The 14,600-nt window shown below is 35.1% G+C and overlaps 1 protein-coding gene across 9 annotated transcripts; it reads right to left on the bottom strand.

Moving 5' to 3' along the window:
* Window positions 1-1,838: 1,838 nt before the first annotated feature.
* LOC127879540 (uncharacterized) lies at window positions 1,839-13,862 on the bottom strand. Of its 9 annotated transcripts, none has more exons than XM_052426448.1 (8): window positions 13,751-13,862; window positions 10,918-11,298; window positions 8,343-8,423; window positions 7,943-8,058; window positions 5,261-5,413; window positions 4,764-4,921; window positions 4,410-4,499; window positions 1,839-2,874 (listed from the first exon to the last, which is right to left on the bottom strand). In XM_052426448.1, exons 2-8 carry the CDS (start codon window positions 10,941-10,943, stop codon window positions 2,689-2,691), a joined length of 810 nt encoding a protein of 269 aa, XP_052282408.1. In that variant the 5' UTR covers window positions 10,944-11,298; window positions 13,751-13,862; the 3' UTR covers window positions 1,839-2,688. The 9 variants fall into 9 exon arrangements, with proteins under 9 accessions (XP_052282408.1, XP_052282410.1, XP_052282411.1 ...); XM_052426450.1 differs by lacking the exon at window positions 13,751-13,862 and adding an exon at window positions 13,709-13,724; XM_052426451.1 differs by lacking the exon at window positions 13,751-13,862 and adding an exon at window positions 13,667-13,682.
* Between the last annotated feature and the right edge of the window lie 738 nt (window positions 13,863-14,600).

Here is a 14,600-nt window from a genome sequence, read left to right as displayed (position 1 = left end):
GGTTAACTGAGGGCGATACTCTGAGAAACATTAATTTGGACTTTCACCAGTACTCAATTGTCGTTGTGTCCCCAGAGTTGAGGTATATTCACATTCATATTGTTGGATTTCGTATTTTTACTTTACATATGCCTTTTTTTTTAAATTGCGGCTGGTTCGCCCACTTTAATGTCAATAACTGATTAAACATTCGTTGAAATTTCAGTGTGAAATCTGGTGTTATTTCCTACAAAATGAGGTTGCAAAACCGTTTATGTCTAATAGATTTTGTCGCCATTTTCTCTTCTGGCTGCCAAATCGAGATAAGAAGTCATATAGTATTTGTACTATTCTGCACAATCTCTTTGTTTTAAAATAAATAACGAGATTAAGGAGAGAACTTCTTTTGTATATGCTTTATATTTGTTCATTTTCATCATAAATTCCGATAATCTCTTTGAATACAAAAGTGCGACAACGGTCGATGTTTGTGAAAAGCAAGCAGAAAAAAAAACCCAGGTATTATAGCGTTGCAACGCGAAATGATTGAATGATTTGGAAAGTTCTGTTGTTGTCGTTATATTTTGTGATGCTACGAGGATTGCCTGTATAAAGTATAAAAATACATCACTCATGGTACGAGCACGGATGGCCGGGTTGTGTAAGTGGTAGATTTTTGTCTACAGGGGTCAGTGATTCAAGCCCCATTAAGGGTTACTTTTTTTTCTTTCTTTAATTTTATTATTGTTTTTTTACCAAGGCTTTTTAGATCCAATGTTTACAGTTATTAATATAAAGCATTTCATGACAAACTGCAATACATGCCAAAATCTGTGAAAAGGCCCCTTTAAACGCATATCTAGGCATATCTTTTTACATGTAAATGCTCAGAACCGTTGGGACACAATGATATGTTTGTATGTTCACAGTCCCAGAAAAAAACGTCTATCTTAACAAGAACTTTGTCACCGAAAAACAACAGTCCCCTACTGTGGAACTCTATCCGCATATCGAGTTTTATCAACCTAGCTTAGGTATCTGCTTAAGTTCTCGTACGATCTTGATTTCAGTAGTTATACAAACGTCCATATTCCCGATATAACCTCTATCCACATATCAAGTTTTATCAAAGTGGCTGAAATACTTCTGAATTATATATATGTTAAGCTAAATTCCAATATTTATAGTTTACATAGACATGGGGTATAGAGTTGCTGCGCGCAAACTTTTACCTCAATTTTATCAGTACAAAAAGCGGCACAATTCTGCTGAATTACAGGTCAGAGTTATGGGCCTTGGTCAGTGACAATGCATCAATATCACAAAGATATACGTACTAGTTGCATGCAAAGGAGTTGTGTTCTGAGAAAACTTGGCATAATGCATGTGCGTAAAGTATCGTCCCAGATAAGCCTGCTAATCAGGGACGACACTTTCCGCTTAAATGGTATTTTTCGTTTAAAGGAAGTCTCTTTTTACGGAAAATCTTGTTTAAGCGGAAAGTGTCGTCCCTGATTAGGCTGTGCGGACTGCACAGGCTAATCTTGGACGACACTTTATGCACATGCATTATGCCCAATTTTCACAGAACACAACACGAAGTTTCCCCTGAATTTCAACTAACACCTTAACATTAACCAAAATGTTCTCTTAGTCCAAACAGCGGTACAATTCTGCTAAATTGCAGGTCATAATTATGGAACTTGGCTAGTGACCTTACACAATGACCTCAAACACATGTGTAAAGGTTAGATGAAATACTTGCAATTGGTAAAGTGCTGTTGATCGTTTACTTTAACCAAAGCAACACACAAACACCAATACATGGGAGAGCAGTATAGCTAAGAATACTCTGTAAATAGTCAAGCTAAACATTTATTGTGATAAATAACAACAAAAATGTAACATACATTACATAACATTACACGTTAATACCGGGGTAAAATTAATTTCCAAACAAGAGGTAAATTATATGTATATGAAATTTTCATGTTTTAAAATAGTATTTTCTTTTTCCTCTTTGCATCCCATTTTTATCCTTGTTTTAACATACAAACTTTGTATTTGAATAATGCCTTTTTCAACTTTTTTACAACATAATTTGTACAAACCATTTTACATACACATTTTATGACTTAAATAAACATAATAATAATCATACAAATAATAATAAATCTCAACAAAGGTTCAATCTAACAATAATGTGAGAATAATTCAAGAATCTTTCAAATTAAGAACACTATCATTCTATAATAATCCATTAATCCCCTCCATACATACAAAAAGGGGCTCGCTAGTAAGATGAAGGTAAGACCAATATGTCGGTGATCTTAAAATATATTGACCCAAATAGATATGTGAAGTTTCAATAGAATATCTGTAGTACTTACACAAATATGTACTTGTTGCATGCAAACCTTAACCAAAAAATAACACTGACAATTATAGCTTGTGAATACTATATCTCAAAATATTCGGTGAATAATCAAGCAAATACATCACTCAGAATTTTGAAAGTACAACAGATTCTTAAACCAACTTCTTTTATTTACACTGAAAATCTTTAACAAAACTTCAATTTAAATACCTGTAACACTAACAGTATCAATTGTGAGATAACAAAATACACAAAAACATAAATTTTAAAATTACTGCATTGATTACTTCAGTATTATAAGAAAATGGCCTCAAGTTTGAATGATCTCCACATCACATGCTGTCAGATTCCTCTTGTTCCATGGGCTCACGTCTCGGCGGATAAAACGCTGTGGACGGTCGCCATAGCTGCAGCTTGGAGACGAGAGGAAGGCCAAGGTCGACGCGCTGAGTGAGAAAGTAGCGCTGGCGATCCCGCGGGTAGATGAAGGTGATGGTGATGTCAACCACAAGGTTGTCCTAAAGCAAACATTTTCCTATTTAAAGGTAGTTTCAAAATTTAAAACTCAAGAAAACATGTTATTAATTTTTTTATTCATAAACAGATTTTGTTCATGTTTTATCATTCAACAAGTAAATTTTTTTCGCTAATAATGTTTATTTAAAAACAAGATATGTGTTTGTCAGAAACACTATGTTCCCTTTTGCGCCGTTTTAAAGCTATATATTTGACCTTTATCCTTGAAGGATGACCTTGATCTTTCACCACTCAAAATGTGCAGCTCCATGAGATACACATGCATGCCAAATATCAAGTTGCTATCTTCAATATTGAAAAAGTTATTGCAAATGTTAAAGTTGGGGCAAACAAACAAACAAACAAACCAACAGACAGGGCAAAAACAATATGTCCCCCACTATAGTGGTGGGGGACATAAAAATCCTTCACAAATGATTCTATTTCACACATAGAAAACAACATGGCAAACAAGACAAACCAAATATATTGTAATCAATTAAAATATGCATGCTGGCTTACCTCTCTTTAATATTTATTTTTTTAAGTCAAATATTGTGTGGTCTGACGATAAGGACAAGATATTTAGTGGTAAGTTTTGTTTTGTGTTTTTTTCTTCAGATGTAAAGTCTAAGTTACATGTAAATCATACTTAAGACATAAAAGTGCCCTTTGCCTAATTTTTTTCCAATGTAAATGGTCCATTTACATGTCACACTTAATGGGTTACCTTAAGTTATGAAATATCTTGCAGATGAAGATTGATCCCATTTAAATGCCACAAATCCCAGACATTCATACCAATGGAGAATCGTTATTTCACTAACTGTGGCAAGGTAAACTTTTGTTCCTTCCTTGTTTTGACATTCGGACATTCGTTCCTATGATATTTTGAACAAGAGATGTGTTTGTCAGAAAAACAATGCCCCCTACTGCGCCGCTTTGAAGCCATATATTTGACCTTTGACCTTGAAGGATGCCTTTGACCTTTCACCACTCAAAATGTGCAGCTCCTTGAGATACACATGCATGCACAATATCAAGTTGCTATCTTCAATATTGCAAAAGTTATGGGCAATGTTTAAGTTTTCGGACGGATGGACAGACTGACTGACAGATGGACGGACCGACGGACAGTTCAACTGCTATATGCCACCCTACTGGGGGGCATAAAAACTGGATAATTGTTCATTATTTTGAAAGTCCAGGATATCAATTATGAAGGAAAAATGTCCAGGTTGTCAAAATAATTAGGAACTGTTGTCCGGGTGGTAGAAATTACGTAGGAACTGTTTTCCGGGTTGTCAAAATAACGTAGAAATTAATGTTCAGGTTGTCAATGTATCAGGAAAAAATGTCCAGGTTGTCAAAATAAGGTAGGAACGAATGTCTGCCTTGTCAACATAAACCTAGGAATGATTGTCAGTGGGAATGATTGCCCAGACACCACATGTCACACATACTGGCTTACCTTCAATTATTGAATGTCTTGCAATGTTATCTTGATTCCATTTACTTGTCACACATAATGGCTTACCTCTAATTTCTGAATATCTTGCAGAGATATCTTCATTCCATTTTTATTCTGCCTCTGGAATCTCGTGGTATCACCATATTGAGAAATACGCTGAAATAAGCAAAACAAACATGACAACCACTTGGATGACAATTTGTCTGGTACATAATTCGCCCGATTAGTGCACAAAGGTACCATGTGCCTTCTTATTTCAATGTCACAGGGTACCTTTTTGCACTAAGGGGGCTATATAAACAACTCTTTATGCCAGCTCAAAAATCTAAAATTAAGGGTACAGTTTTTAAATTTACAATGTCTGGTGAAGTAAGTTTTTTTCACCAGATATCAGTCATGTAACTTAACAGGACAACCTACCGGTGAGATGTTGCTGATAGTGCCCTCACAGTCCAGCACGGAGCCTGTATCTATGACGATGACAAACACGTTGAGAAGGTTAGAGAATTCAGACTGGAAATCCAGCTCCACGGTTACGCCGACTTCAGGGAAGCTGACCACTTGCTTTGGTGGTTTCACTGAAATTTAGAAAAAGTTCTGTATTTCATGTTCATGGTCTTTAACAAATACTGAAAAAACAACTCATATCAAAAGATTCTCATTACAAAACCGGCTCAGTGTTTTTGTAAATAGTATCGAAGTAAAAAAAGTTAATTAAAGTTTGAGTGTGATGATGTTGAAATTAAAATTGGAATTTAACACTAAAAGCCTTAATGAACATATATTTGATATCCTCACCTATGCAACATTCAAACTGTTCGTAATCTATAGGGAAGCATGTACTGTATTGTTTTTACAACTTACATTTAACAATCCAACGAAACCAAATAAAAAGAACTATATTAAAATAGTTTTACCATGGTAACTGTTCCATATTTGAGTTTGCAAATCATATGACTGTGTGTTTCCTTTCTTTGCAATTCTGTCCGTCAAAGATCGATTTGGCTCTGACAGATTTGATCTCAATTCAGGTAGCTGCCTCGTTGAATGCTTTGGGACTTTGAAAAACTCTGAAAAACATAGTTTGTATAATATTTTGACATTTCACACGTTTAAACAATATTTATAACAAAAGCTGTGTTTGTGAAACACAATGCCCCCTACTGCACTTTAAAGACGCACGGCAGCTATGTTAGAAAAAAATGACCTTTGACCTTGACCTTTCACCACTCAAAATGTGCAGCTCAATGAGATACACATGCATACCAAATATCAAGTTGCTATCTTCAATATTGCAAAAGACCAAGGTTAAAGTTTTGAGACACACACATACAATGACAGACAGACAGGCCAAAAACAATATACCCACGATCATTCGATCCGGGGGCATAAAAATCACTTGTTTATGGACAAGTTGCTTGCCCAATTCTACTTATCCATAAGCAAATAATTCTTGTCCAAGCTGTGTCTGGTAGTTGTTGTAAGTCTCTTCTGATTTTGCAAACAATGTGACATTGAAATAATTTCTTGCAGATCATTGTGTAATCTGATAAGATGAGAGGTTGAAGAACAATTTGCAGAACATAATACAGTCAGATCGTTAGTCCAATCGTTAGTGCGTGTTGGATGATTCACAAAGACAAAAGATATATTCAATAAGCAGTGGATTCCTAATAGCCAAGTCAATACAAATCAATAAAAGTATGTACGCTTCATCATTTTTTGGTGTCAATATATAACAAGAGGGCCAAGATGGCCCTAGTTTGCTCACCTGAGAGGAGTCGGTTCATTCAATCTTTACCAAATGAAAAACTTGACCTAGATATTGTCCAGACAAACATCCTGGTCAAGTTTCATCATTATTTCATCTGCGAGTCATGATCAATGTACCTATGAAGTTTCATGATCCTAGGCGTAAGCATTCTCAAGTTATCATCCGGAAACCATTTTTCTAAGTTGAGTCACCGTGACCTTGACAGCCATTGTGTAAATACGTTTTTTGGCATTTAACAATATCTATAAACAATTTTAACAAAACCACGCTTTCCAATAAATTACTTGACATTATTTATTTTTGTTTTTTATTTAATATAAAAATATGGACATTAAAAATGCCTATCCAAATACTAGTATATCTCTTCAAATATCATACAAACAAGAGATGTGTTTGTCAGAACACAATGCCCCCTACTGTGCCACTTTGAATAAAAAAATTAATTTTTTGTATATCCCTTTTAATAAAAAATAATACTTCGCTAGTTAAAATGATCTGCATACAAGCCATATCGTTTTTCTTTAATTAATGTTATGTTTTTCTTGTGTAAACTTACCTAGAATTATGAAATTGAAATTAAATTGGAATAACAGTAATGAGTAATTATTTTTATTTTAAATTGCACATGCCATTTGACTACAATATGTGCAAGCTAACAATAAAATCATACATCCATGACGATCGGACGCTTTAGCAAGTGGGAAAGGTAGCCTGTAAAATGCAAATTGCGCGATTGCGCTCCTTAATATTCATACGAGCTATATTGTTTTGTAAATTTATTTTATGTTTTCCTTGTGTAAGAACCCACCTAAAATAATTAAATTGAAATAAAAATAGAATTAAATCGTGTTTCAACATTTCCTCTTGCACAAAATATGGAACCATACCTACCCTATCCAATCGTCACGGATGAACTGTTTTATTGTGAGCTTGCATAAAAAGTAGTCAAATGATTGTATGTAAAAATTGTAATCAATATCTTTACTCATAACTGAGATATTCAAGTTTGAAAGTGATGTTTTAGAAAAGTCCCCAAGGGTAATTTAAGTAAAAAATGTACCTTTTAAAGCTAACAGAATGCTACCTTTAGTATATATAACAAACAGGTCAACAGCTATAATGTTAAACATTGCTTAAAATTACACATACAGAAACTGTAGCACATCCACTATACTTCTTTAAGTATGTGATAATAATTATATTCGTTGATTTCAATTGTGTAATTTAAAAATTCATTATATTGAATAAAAACTCCCTTTATATGATTCTTATGTCTACTATAATGCTCCTTTCATACGATTGGCGTTGCATGCTTATCACCATTTATTGAGTTAATTGTATAATGGAAACACTGAGCACGTTATTCATGATATTTTGTTTTTCATAAAAATATACATCAGCATGGTTTCACTGAGTCTGCTGAGTCTAAGTATACATAATATGAAACTTTGTAATTCAAAATTCCCCATGATTTTATTGTTTAACAGAGTTTCAGATTTTGTAAATATTTGACACATGTCATTGTTATTTGGTATTTGGTGACAACTTTAGATTATTGTTTTGAAGTCAATGAATCTTATAAAAAGACACATGGCAGGTGAGATGTTAGGTTGTTAATCACCTGTATATGTATTGGAAGCAATTATTTTGCCAAATAATATTTGTCAAAGAAATTAATAAAACCATTTTTAAGGAGAAAATAAAAGAAAGTGAATGAAGCCATATGAATGTGTTTGTTGTTGTTTTTTCAATAACAATTCATTGCTTGGTAAATGAAATAAAATAAAAATTACCGGTAACTAGATTCAAAACAAAAATTGTGTACCTTCTTTTATTTCTGAGAAGAGCTTTTCTATTCCAACAGGTTTGCAGATCAGTGGTTTTAGATGGTAGAGCAACAGACCGTGGTTCTTGTCTTCAAAGGCAGCCAAGCCTGGACTCCTGTTTAACATTAGGATACTGTATAGGATTGCTGAACAAATGTCTCATACTTTAATGTTGGAGTCAATAACGCTCATTTGAGTCCATATTAATGAAAAGACAACTTATAAAATATAAATTAACAAAGTTAAACAACACAGGTTTCATTTAACTTGTTTTTATTACAAAAAAATGCTGACATTATTTGATTTGTTATATTATTTAATACATATGTTATACTTATAATACAAAAGCTGCATCAAACAGATATTTTCTATTTGTCAAACCTTGCCTTTTTTACTTACGTTGCATAACAGTAGATTGTATTTCCCTTGCTCACTTTCTGATCAAACAGGGACGGGTGTGCATTAGACTTTACTTTTCCTCTATAAAAAAAAGCAAAACTGGTAAGCTAGTTAGAGCAAAAAAAAAGAGGGCCTGAAAGGCCCATAGTCGCTCACCTGAGATAACAAGATATAATTGGGACAAGTCTTCTGACCAAGTTTCATAAAGATAAAGAGCGGAAAATAAATGTGGCCTCTAGAGTGTTAACAAGGTTTTACTATAGCCATATAAGGAAAAATGCCCCGCCCCCTGGCAGCCATGTTTTTCAACCAACTGGCATCATTTTCAAACTTGTCCAAAATATTATCGGGATGAATCTCCTGACCAAGTTTCATGAAGATAGGACAGTAAATGTGGCCTCTAGAGTGGTAACACGATTTTACTATAGCCATATAAGGAAAAATACCCCGCCCCTTTGAAGCCATGTTTTTCAAGCAAACATAATTATTTTCAAATTAACCCAAGATATCATTGAGACCATTCTTCTGACCATATTTCATGAAGATTGGACAATAAATGTGGCCTCTAAAGTGTTAACAAGATTTTACTATAGCCATATTAAAGCCAATTAAGGAAAAATGCCACGCCCCTTGGCAGCCATGTTTTTCAAGCAAAGGTTACCATTTTTGAACTCATCCAAGATATCATTTAGACAAATCTTCTGACCAAGTTTCATGAAGATCGGAAAATAAATGTGGCCTCTAGAGTGTTAACAAGGTTTTACTATAGCCATATAAGGAAAAATGCCCCGCCCCCTGGCGGCCATGTTTTCCAACCATCCAGCATCATTTTCAAACTTGTCCAAGATATTTTTGGGATGAATCTTCTGACCGAGTTTCATGAAGATTGGACAATAAATGTGGCCTCTAGAGTGTTAACAAGATTTTACTATAGCCATATATACAATGTAGCCATATAAGGAAAAATGCCCCGCACATTGGAAGCAATGTTTTTCAAGCAAAGGTTACCATTTTTGAATTCATCAAAGATATCATTGGGACAAATCTTCTGACCAAGTTTCATGAAGATCGGAAAATAAATGTGGCCTTAGAGTGTTAACAAGGTTTTACTATAGCCATATAAGGAAAAATGCCCCGCCCCCTGGCAGACATGTTTTTCAACCAACTGGCATTATTTTTCAACATGTCCAAAATATTATCGGGATGAATCTTCTGACCAAGTTTCATGAAGATAGGACAGTAAATGTGGCCTCTAGAGTGGTAACACGATTTTACTATAGCCATATAAGAAAAAATACCCCGCCCCTTGGAAGCCATGTTTTTCAAGCAAACATAATTATTTTCAAATTCATCCAAGATATCATTGAGACCATTCTTCTGACCATATTTCATGAAGATTGGACCATAAATGTGGCCTCTAGAGTGTTAACAAGATTTTACTATAGCCATATAAAGCCAATTAAGGAAAAATGCCCCGCCCCTTGGCAGCCATGTTTTTCAAGCAAAGGTTACCATTTTTGAACTCATCCAAGATATCATTTAGACAAATCTTCTGACCAAGTTTCATGAAGATCGGAAAATAAATGTGGCCTCTAGAGTGTTAACAAGGTTTTACTATAGCCATAAAAGGAAAAATGCCCCATCCCCTGGCTGCCATGTTTTTCAACCAACCGGCATCATTTTCAAACTGTCCAAGATATTTTTGGGATGAATCTTCTGACCAAGTTTCATGAAGATTGGACAATAAATGTGGCCTCTAGAGTGTTAATAAGATTTTACTATAGCCATATTAAAGCCAATTAAGGAAAAATGCCACGCCCCTTGGCAGCCATGTTTTATCAAGCAAAGGTTACCATTTTTGAACTCATCTAAGATATTATTGGGACAAATCTCCCTACCAAGTTTCATGAAGATCGGAAAATAAATGTGGCCTTTAGAGTGTTAACAAGGTTTTACTATAGCCATATAAGGAAAAATGCCCCGCCCCCTGGCGGCCATGTTGTTCAACCAACCGGCATCATTTTCGAACTCGTCCAAGATATTTTGGGATAAATCTTCTGACCAAGTTTCATGAAGATTGGACAATAAATGTGGCCATTAGAGTGTTAACAAGATTTACTATAGCCATATATAGCCATATAAGGAAAAATGCCATGCCCCTTGGCAGCCTTGTTTTTCAAGCAAACGTAACCATTTTCGAACTCATCCAAGATATCATTGAAACCAATCTTCTGACCAATTCCATGAAGATTGGACAATAAATGTGGCCTCTAGAGAGTTAACAAGGCAAATGTTGAGGCCGCAAAATGCAGGACGGACAAAAGGCGATCACAAAAGCTCACCATGAGCACGTTGTGCTCAGGTGAGCTAAAAAAACACAAATTACAGTAATAATTTGTTATTAATGAAAAAATGTTTTCTATCAAAATAAACGCAAATTAGGTCGAATCAATAGTTAAAACATGAATTTAAAATTGACACAAGAGACCTGGGGTGAGTCCTGTTAAAAATGTCAACTGATAAATAAAAAGCATTTTCAGTCATTATAGTGCTCAATCACATAATGATTACTTACGCTCGTCTGCAGATGTCGATTATCATGCAAATGAGAGCAGGCTGTTTCCGCTGAAATTAGCTAAGACTGAAAACGCGTTGACACATTCCTCTGCAGAATACATTGATGGGGCATCTGTCGGCACAAGGAATGATATGCCATTTTCTTCGAAACCGTGTCCACAGAAATAAAACAAAACATAAACATTCGGTCCAATGAGTCTACTGAATTCCATCACGGCATTTTCGATTTCCGGTTTGGTCAGGTTTAACAAGGTCACGACCCTGAAATCCATGCTGGCAAGTTGCTCTGCCAGATCGTGAACGTCAGACTTCGGGGCCGCCAGTTTTATTTCTGATTTGTAATCAGAATTTCCAATCAGGAGAGCAACTTTGTCAGAAGCTGTAATTGAAAAAACATAAATTTCTTAAAAAAATAAGGATAGAAATTTACTTAAATTCTTTACAAATTAAAAAACTAGATGTGGTCTTATGATGCATGTCATGAAACAGACAAAGTGTGTGTCACAAACACAATCGTTTTTCATCAAGAATTGTTTGCTTTCAAAATTCCATCGTAAATGAAAGGTTCTCTTTAGTGTGAAAATTTGAACTCACATTCTTGAAAACCCTCAACATTTTGTGACAAATCCTGTTACAGTGAAAATCTATGCTGGCAACATTATAGGGATCAATACCAAATGCCATTGACCTCATTTATAACGTGTTGCAAGGGTAGCTCACAAGTTAATGAGAGTGAGTATATATGATAAAGAATCATAATGGTACGACAGTTTCCACTTTCCCATGGTATATGAAAGCTCTACCAGCAAGCATTTACCCTAAAACTTGTAGCACTGTTTAATCCCCTTTGAACAAATTGTCAAATCCTTACTTATGCCAGACTTAAAACCCCAAATCTAACAAATGCAACACTTAAATTTCAAAACTGGCTTAGAGCAGCTGACTTAAACAAGAGCACTGCATAACTGGTGCCACGCTCGGCTGCGAAAGCTTGTCAGAATTTTTATTTTTTATTTTTTTTTAAGAGGTCACAGTGACCTTGACCTTTGACCTAGTGACCCAAATGGTGTGGCGTGTAGAACTCATCAAGATGCATCTACATATGAGTTTCAAAGTTGTAGGTGGAAACACTTTGATTTTAGAGCGAATGTTAAGGTTTATGTTAAAGTTTCATATGAGAGGTCACAGTGACCTTGACCTTTGACCTAGTGACCAAAAAATGGGTGTGGCATGTAGAACTCATCAGGGTGCATGTACATATGAAGTTTCAAAGTTGTAGGTGGAAGCACTTTGATTTTAGAGCCAATGTTAAGGTTTTAGCACGACGCCTACGGCGGACGTCGGACGACGAGCTGGCTATGACAATAGGTTGGGTTTTCTCCGAAAACAGCCTCGCTAAAAATCAATCCCAGTAAATTATGCAAGATAGGAAACGCTGTTATTAAACTAGTTTTCTTTGTTTGGCTGCATTAATTATTAAGTATTGTTGGTGTTTTATTTATTAAGTACATTATGTAGTGTAAAAATATCATAGATAACTACATCTAGCGAGACCGTACCCCCTCCCCTGGACTGTCTTGCAACCGTGGCTTAGGTAAATACTATAGATAGGACATCAACTGTTGTCCATAATGTTATCCGTCACCATATCCCCAGACCTATGATTGTACATAAGGTTAACCATCAACATATTCCCAGACTTAAGGTTGTACATAATGTTTACCATCAACATACTCTCCCAGACTTACGGTTGTACATAATGTTAACCATCAACATACTCCCAGACTTATGGTTGTACATAATGTTAACCATCAACATATTCCAGACTTAAGGTTGGACATAATGTTAACCATCAAAATATTCCCAGACTTAAGGTTTACATAATGTTTATACCATCAACTACTCCCAGACTTATGGTTGTACATAATGTTAACCATCAACATACTCCCAGACTTATGGTTGTACATAATGTTAACCATCAACATATTCCCAGACTTAAGGGTTTAACATAATTGTTAACTACCAACATATTCCTAGACTTACGGTTGTACATATGTTAACCATCACTATTCCGAGACTTACGGTTGTACATAATGTTAACCATCAACATATTCCTAGACTTACGGTTGTACATAATGTTACCATCAACATATTCCCAGACTTATGGTTGTACATAATGTTAACCATCAACATACTCCCAGACTTATGGTTGTACATAATGTTTACCATCAACATATTCCCAGACTTTGGTTGTACATAATGTTTACCATCAACATACTCCCAGACTTACGGTTGTACATAATGTTTACCATCAACATATTCCCAGACTTATGGTTGTACATAATGTTAACCATCAACATATTCCCTTACAGTTGTACATTATGTTATTGTCCTTTTATTCCCAGACTTACGTTTGTACTTAATGTTAACCATTAATATGTTCCCAGACTTACGGTTGTACATAATGTTAACCATCAACATATTCCCAGACTTACGTTTGTACTTAATGTTAACCATTAATATGTTCCCAGACTTACGGTTGTACATAATGTTAACCATCAACTTATTCCCAGACTTACGTTTGTACTTAATGTTAACCATTAATATATTCCCAGACTTAAGGTTGTACATAATGTTAACCATCAACATATTCCCAGACTTACGGTTGTACATAAGGTTAACGGTCAACATATTCCCAGACTTACCGTTGTACATAATGTTAACCATCAACATATTCCCAGACTTACGGTTGTACATAATGTTAACCATCAACATATTCCCAGAATTACGGTTGTACATAATGTTAACCATCAACATACTCCCAGACTTACGGTTGTACATAATGTTGTCGGTCACAGCAGGGATCTTCAGCCTGAGGAATGCTGATTTGCTGAGTTTGCGCTTTCTCTCGATGCCTGCTACAGGTTTTGCCAAGGAAACCTCACACTGGTACAGGCCTTGCTTCACCTGCTCCTGAATATCACGATCTTCAAATCTGATCCAGTCTCGCCTGCAGTACAGAAATAAATTGTTCAAAGTTTGAATGACAATGCAGCAGAAAACTGCTAACTATAAGAAGGATAAGAATGTGTTTTATGTACTGTAACAGGTACTGAATAACCGAGTACCTTAATCCAGACACTTTGTAAATAGATGTAAATTACGATACCATACAATATATATATTTAATTACACCCTTTTGATTACAATTATTTTTTGCACCATTTACTATTTCTTTGTATGTTAATTCAAGTCCCAGTTATTCTTGACCCATCCAAGGAACATTCTTATTTCAACCATTGTATGTGAATTTTCATATTACAAGGTCGATAAAAAGTTTCAAACTTAAATAGAACCCATGGCATTCTATTGGAATTATGCATATTTTGCACAGACATGTGCATCAATCAATATCATAGAATATTGTCATTTTGTAAATGAGTTAATGGCCATGTGTGAGGTTGGGCAACAACTAAACTACTTCAAACCCAAATGCTTGGAAACGACATCTCCAAGCGGATAACCAATTACATGTAAATTCATTTGTGTGCGTTAAGATATTTTGTGTGTCATGTCTAGTGAATTTGTTTTTGTCTCACTGTTTAGCAGTTGATACCATAAACTTAATAACAGACAACATGAGCCCTGTCATCAGACTTTAGGTTTTATGTGTCAAGCGTA

The sequence above is a fragment of the Dreissena polymorpha genome, chromosome 4, assembly GCF_020536995.1.
Source record: "Dreissena polymorpha isolate Duluth1 chromosome 4, UMN_Dpol_1.0, whole genome shotgun sequence".
Taxonomy (NCBI): Eukaryota; Metazoa; Mollusca; class Bivalvia; order Myida; family Dreissenidae; genus Dreissena; species Dreissena polymorpha.
Note: the sequence above shows the minus strand (reverse complement) of the source record. Positions and strands in the feature narration are given on the sequence as shown.

What these genes read in the sequence shown, in the direction of transcription:
- LOC127879540 (XM_052426448.1), bottom strand. Translation starts at nt 10,943, where the DNA reads ATGATAATCGACATCTGCAGACGAGC. An exon ending in CTTCTCAGAAATAAAAGAAG is followed by an intron (nt 5,414 to 7,942) that starts GTACACAATTTT and finishes TATGTTTTTCAG; the next exon opens with AGTTTTTCAAAGTCCCAAAG. An exon ending in AAGATATTCAGAAATTAGAG is followed by an intron (nt 2,875 to 4,409) that starts GTAAGCCATTAT and finishes TGTTTGCTTTAG; the next exon opens with GACAACCTTGTGGTTGACAT.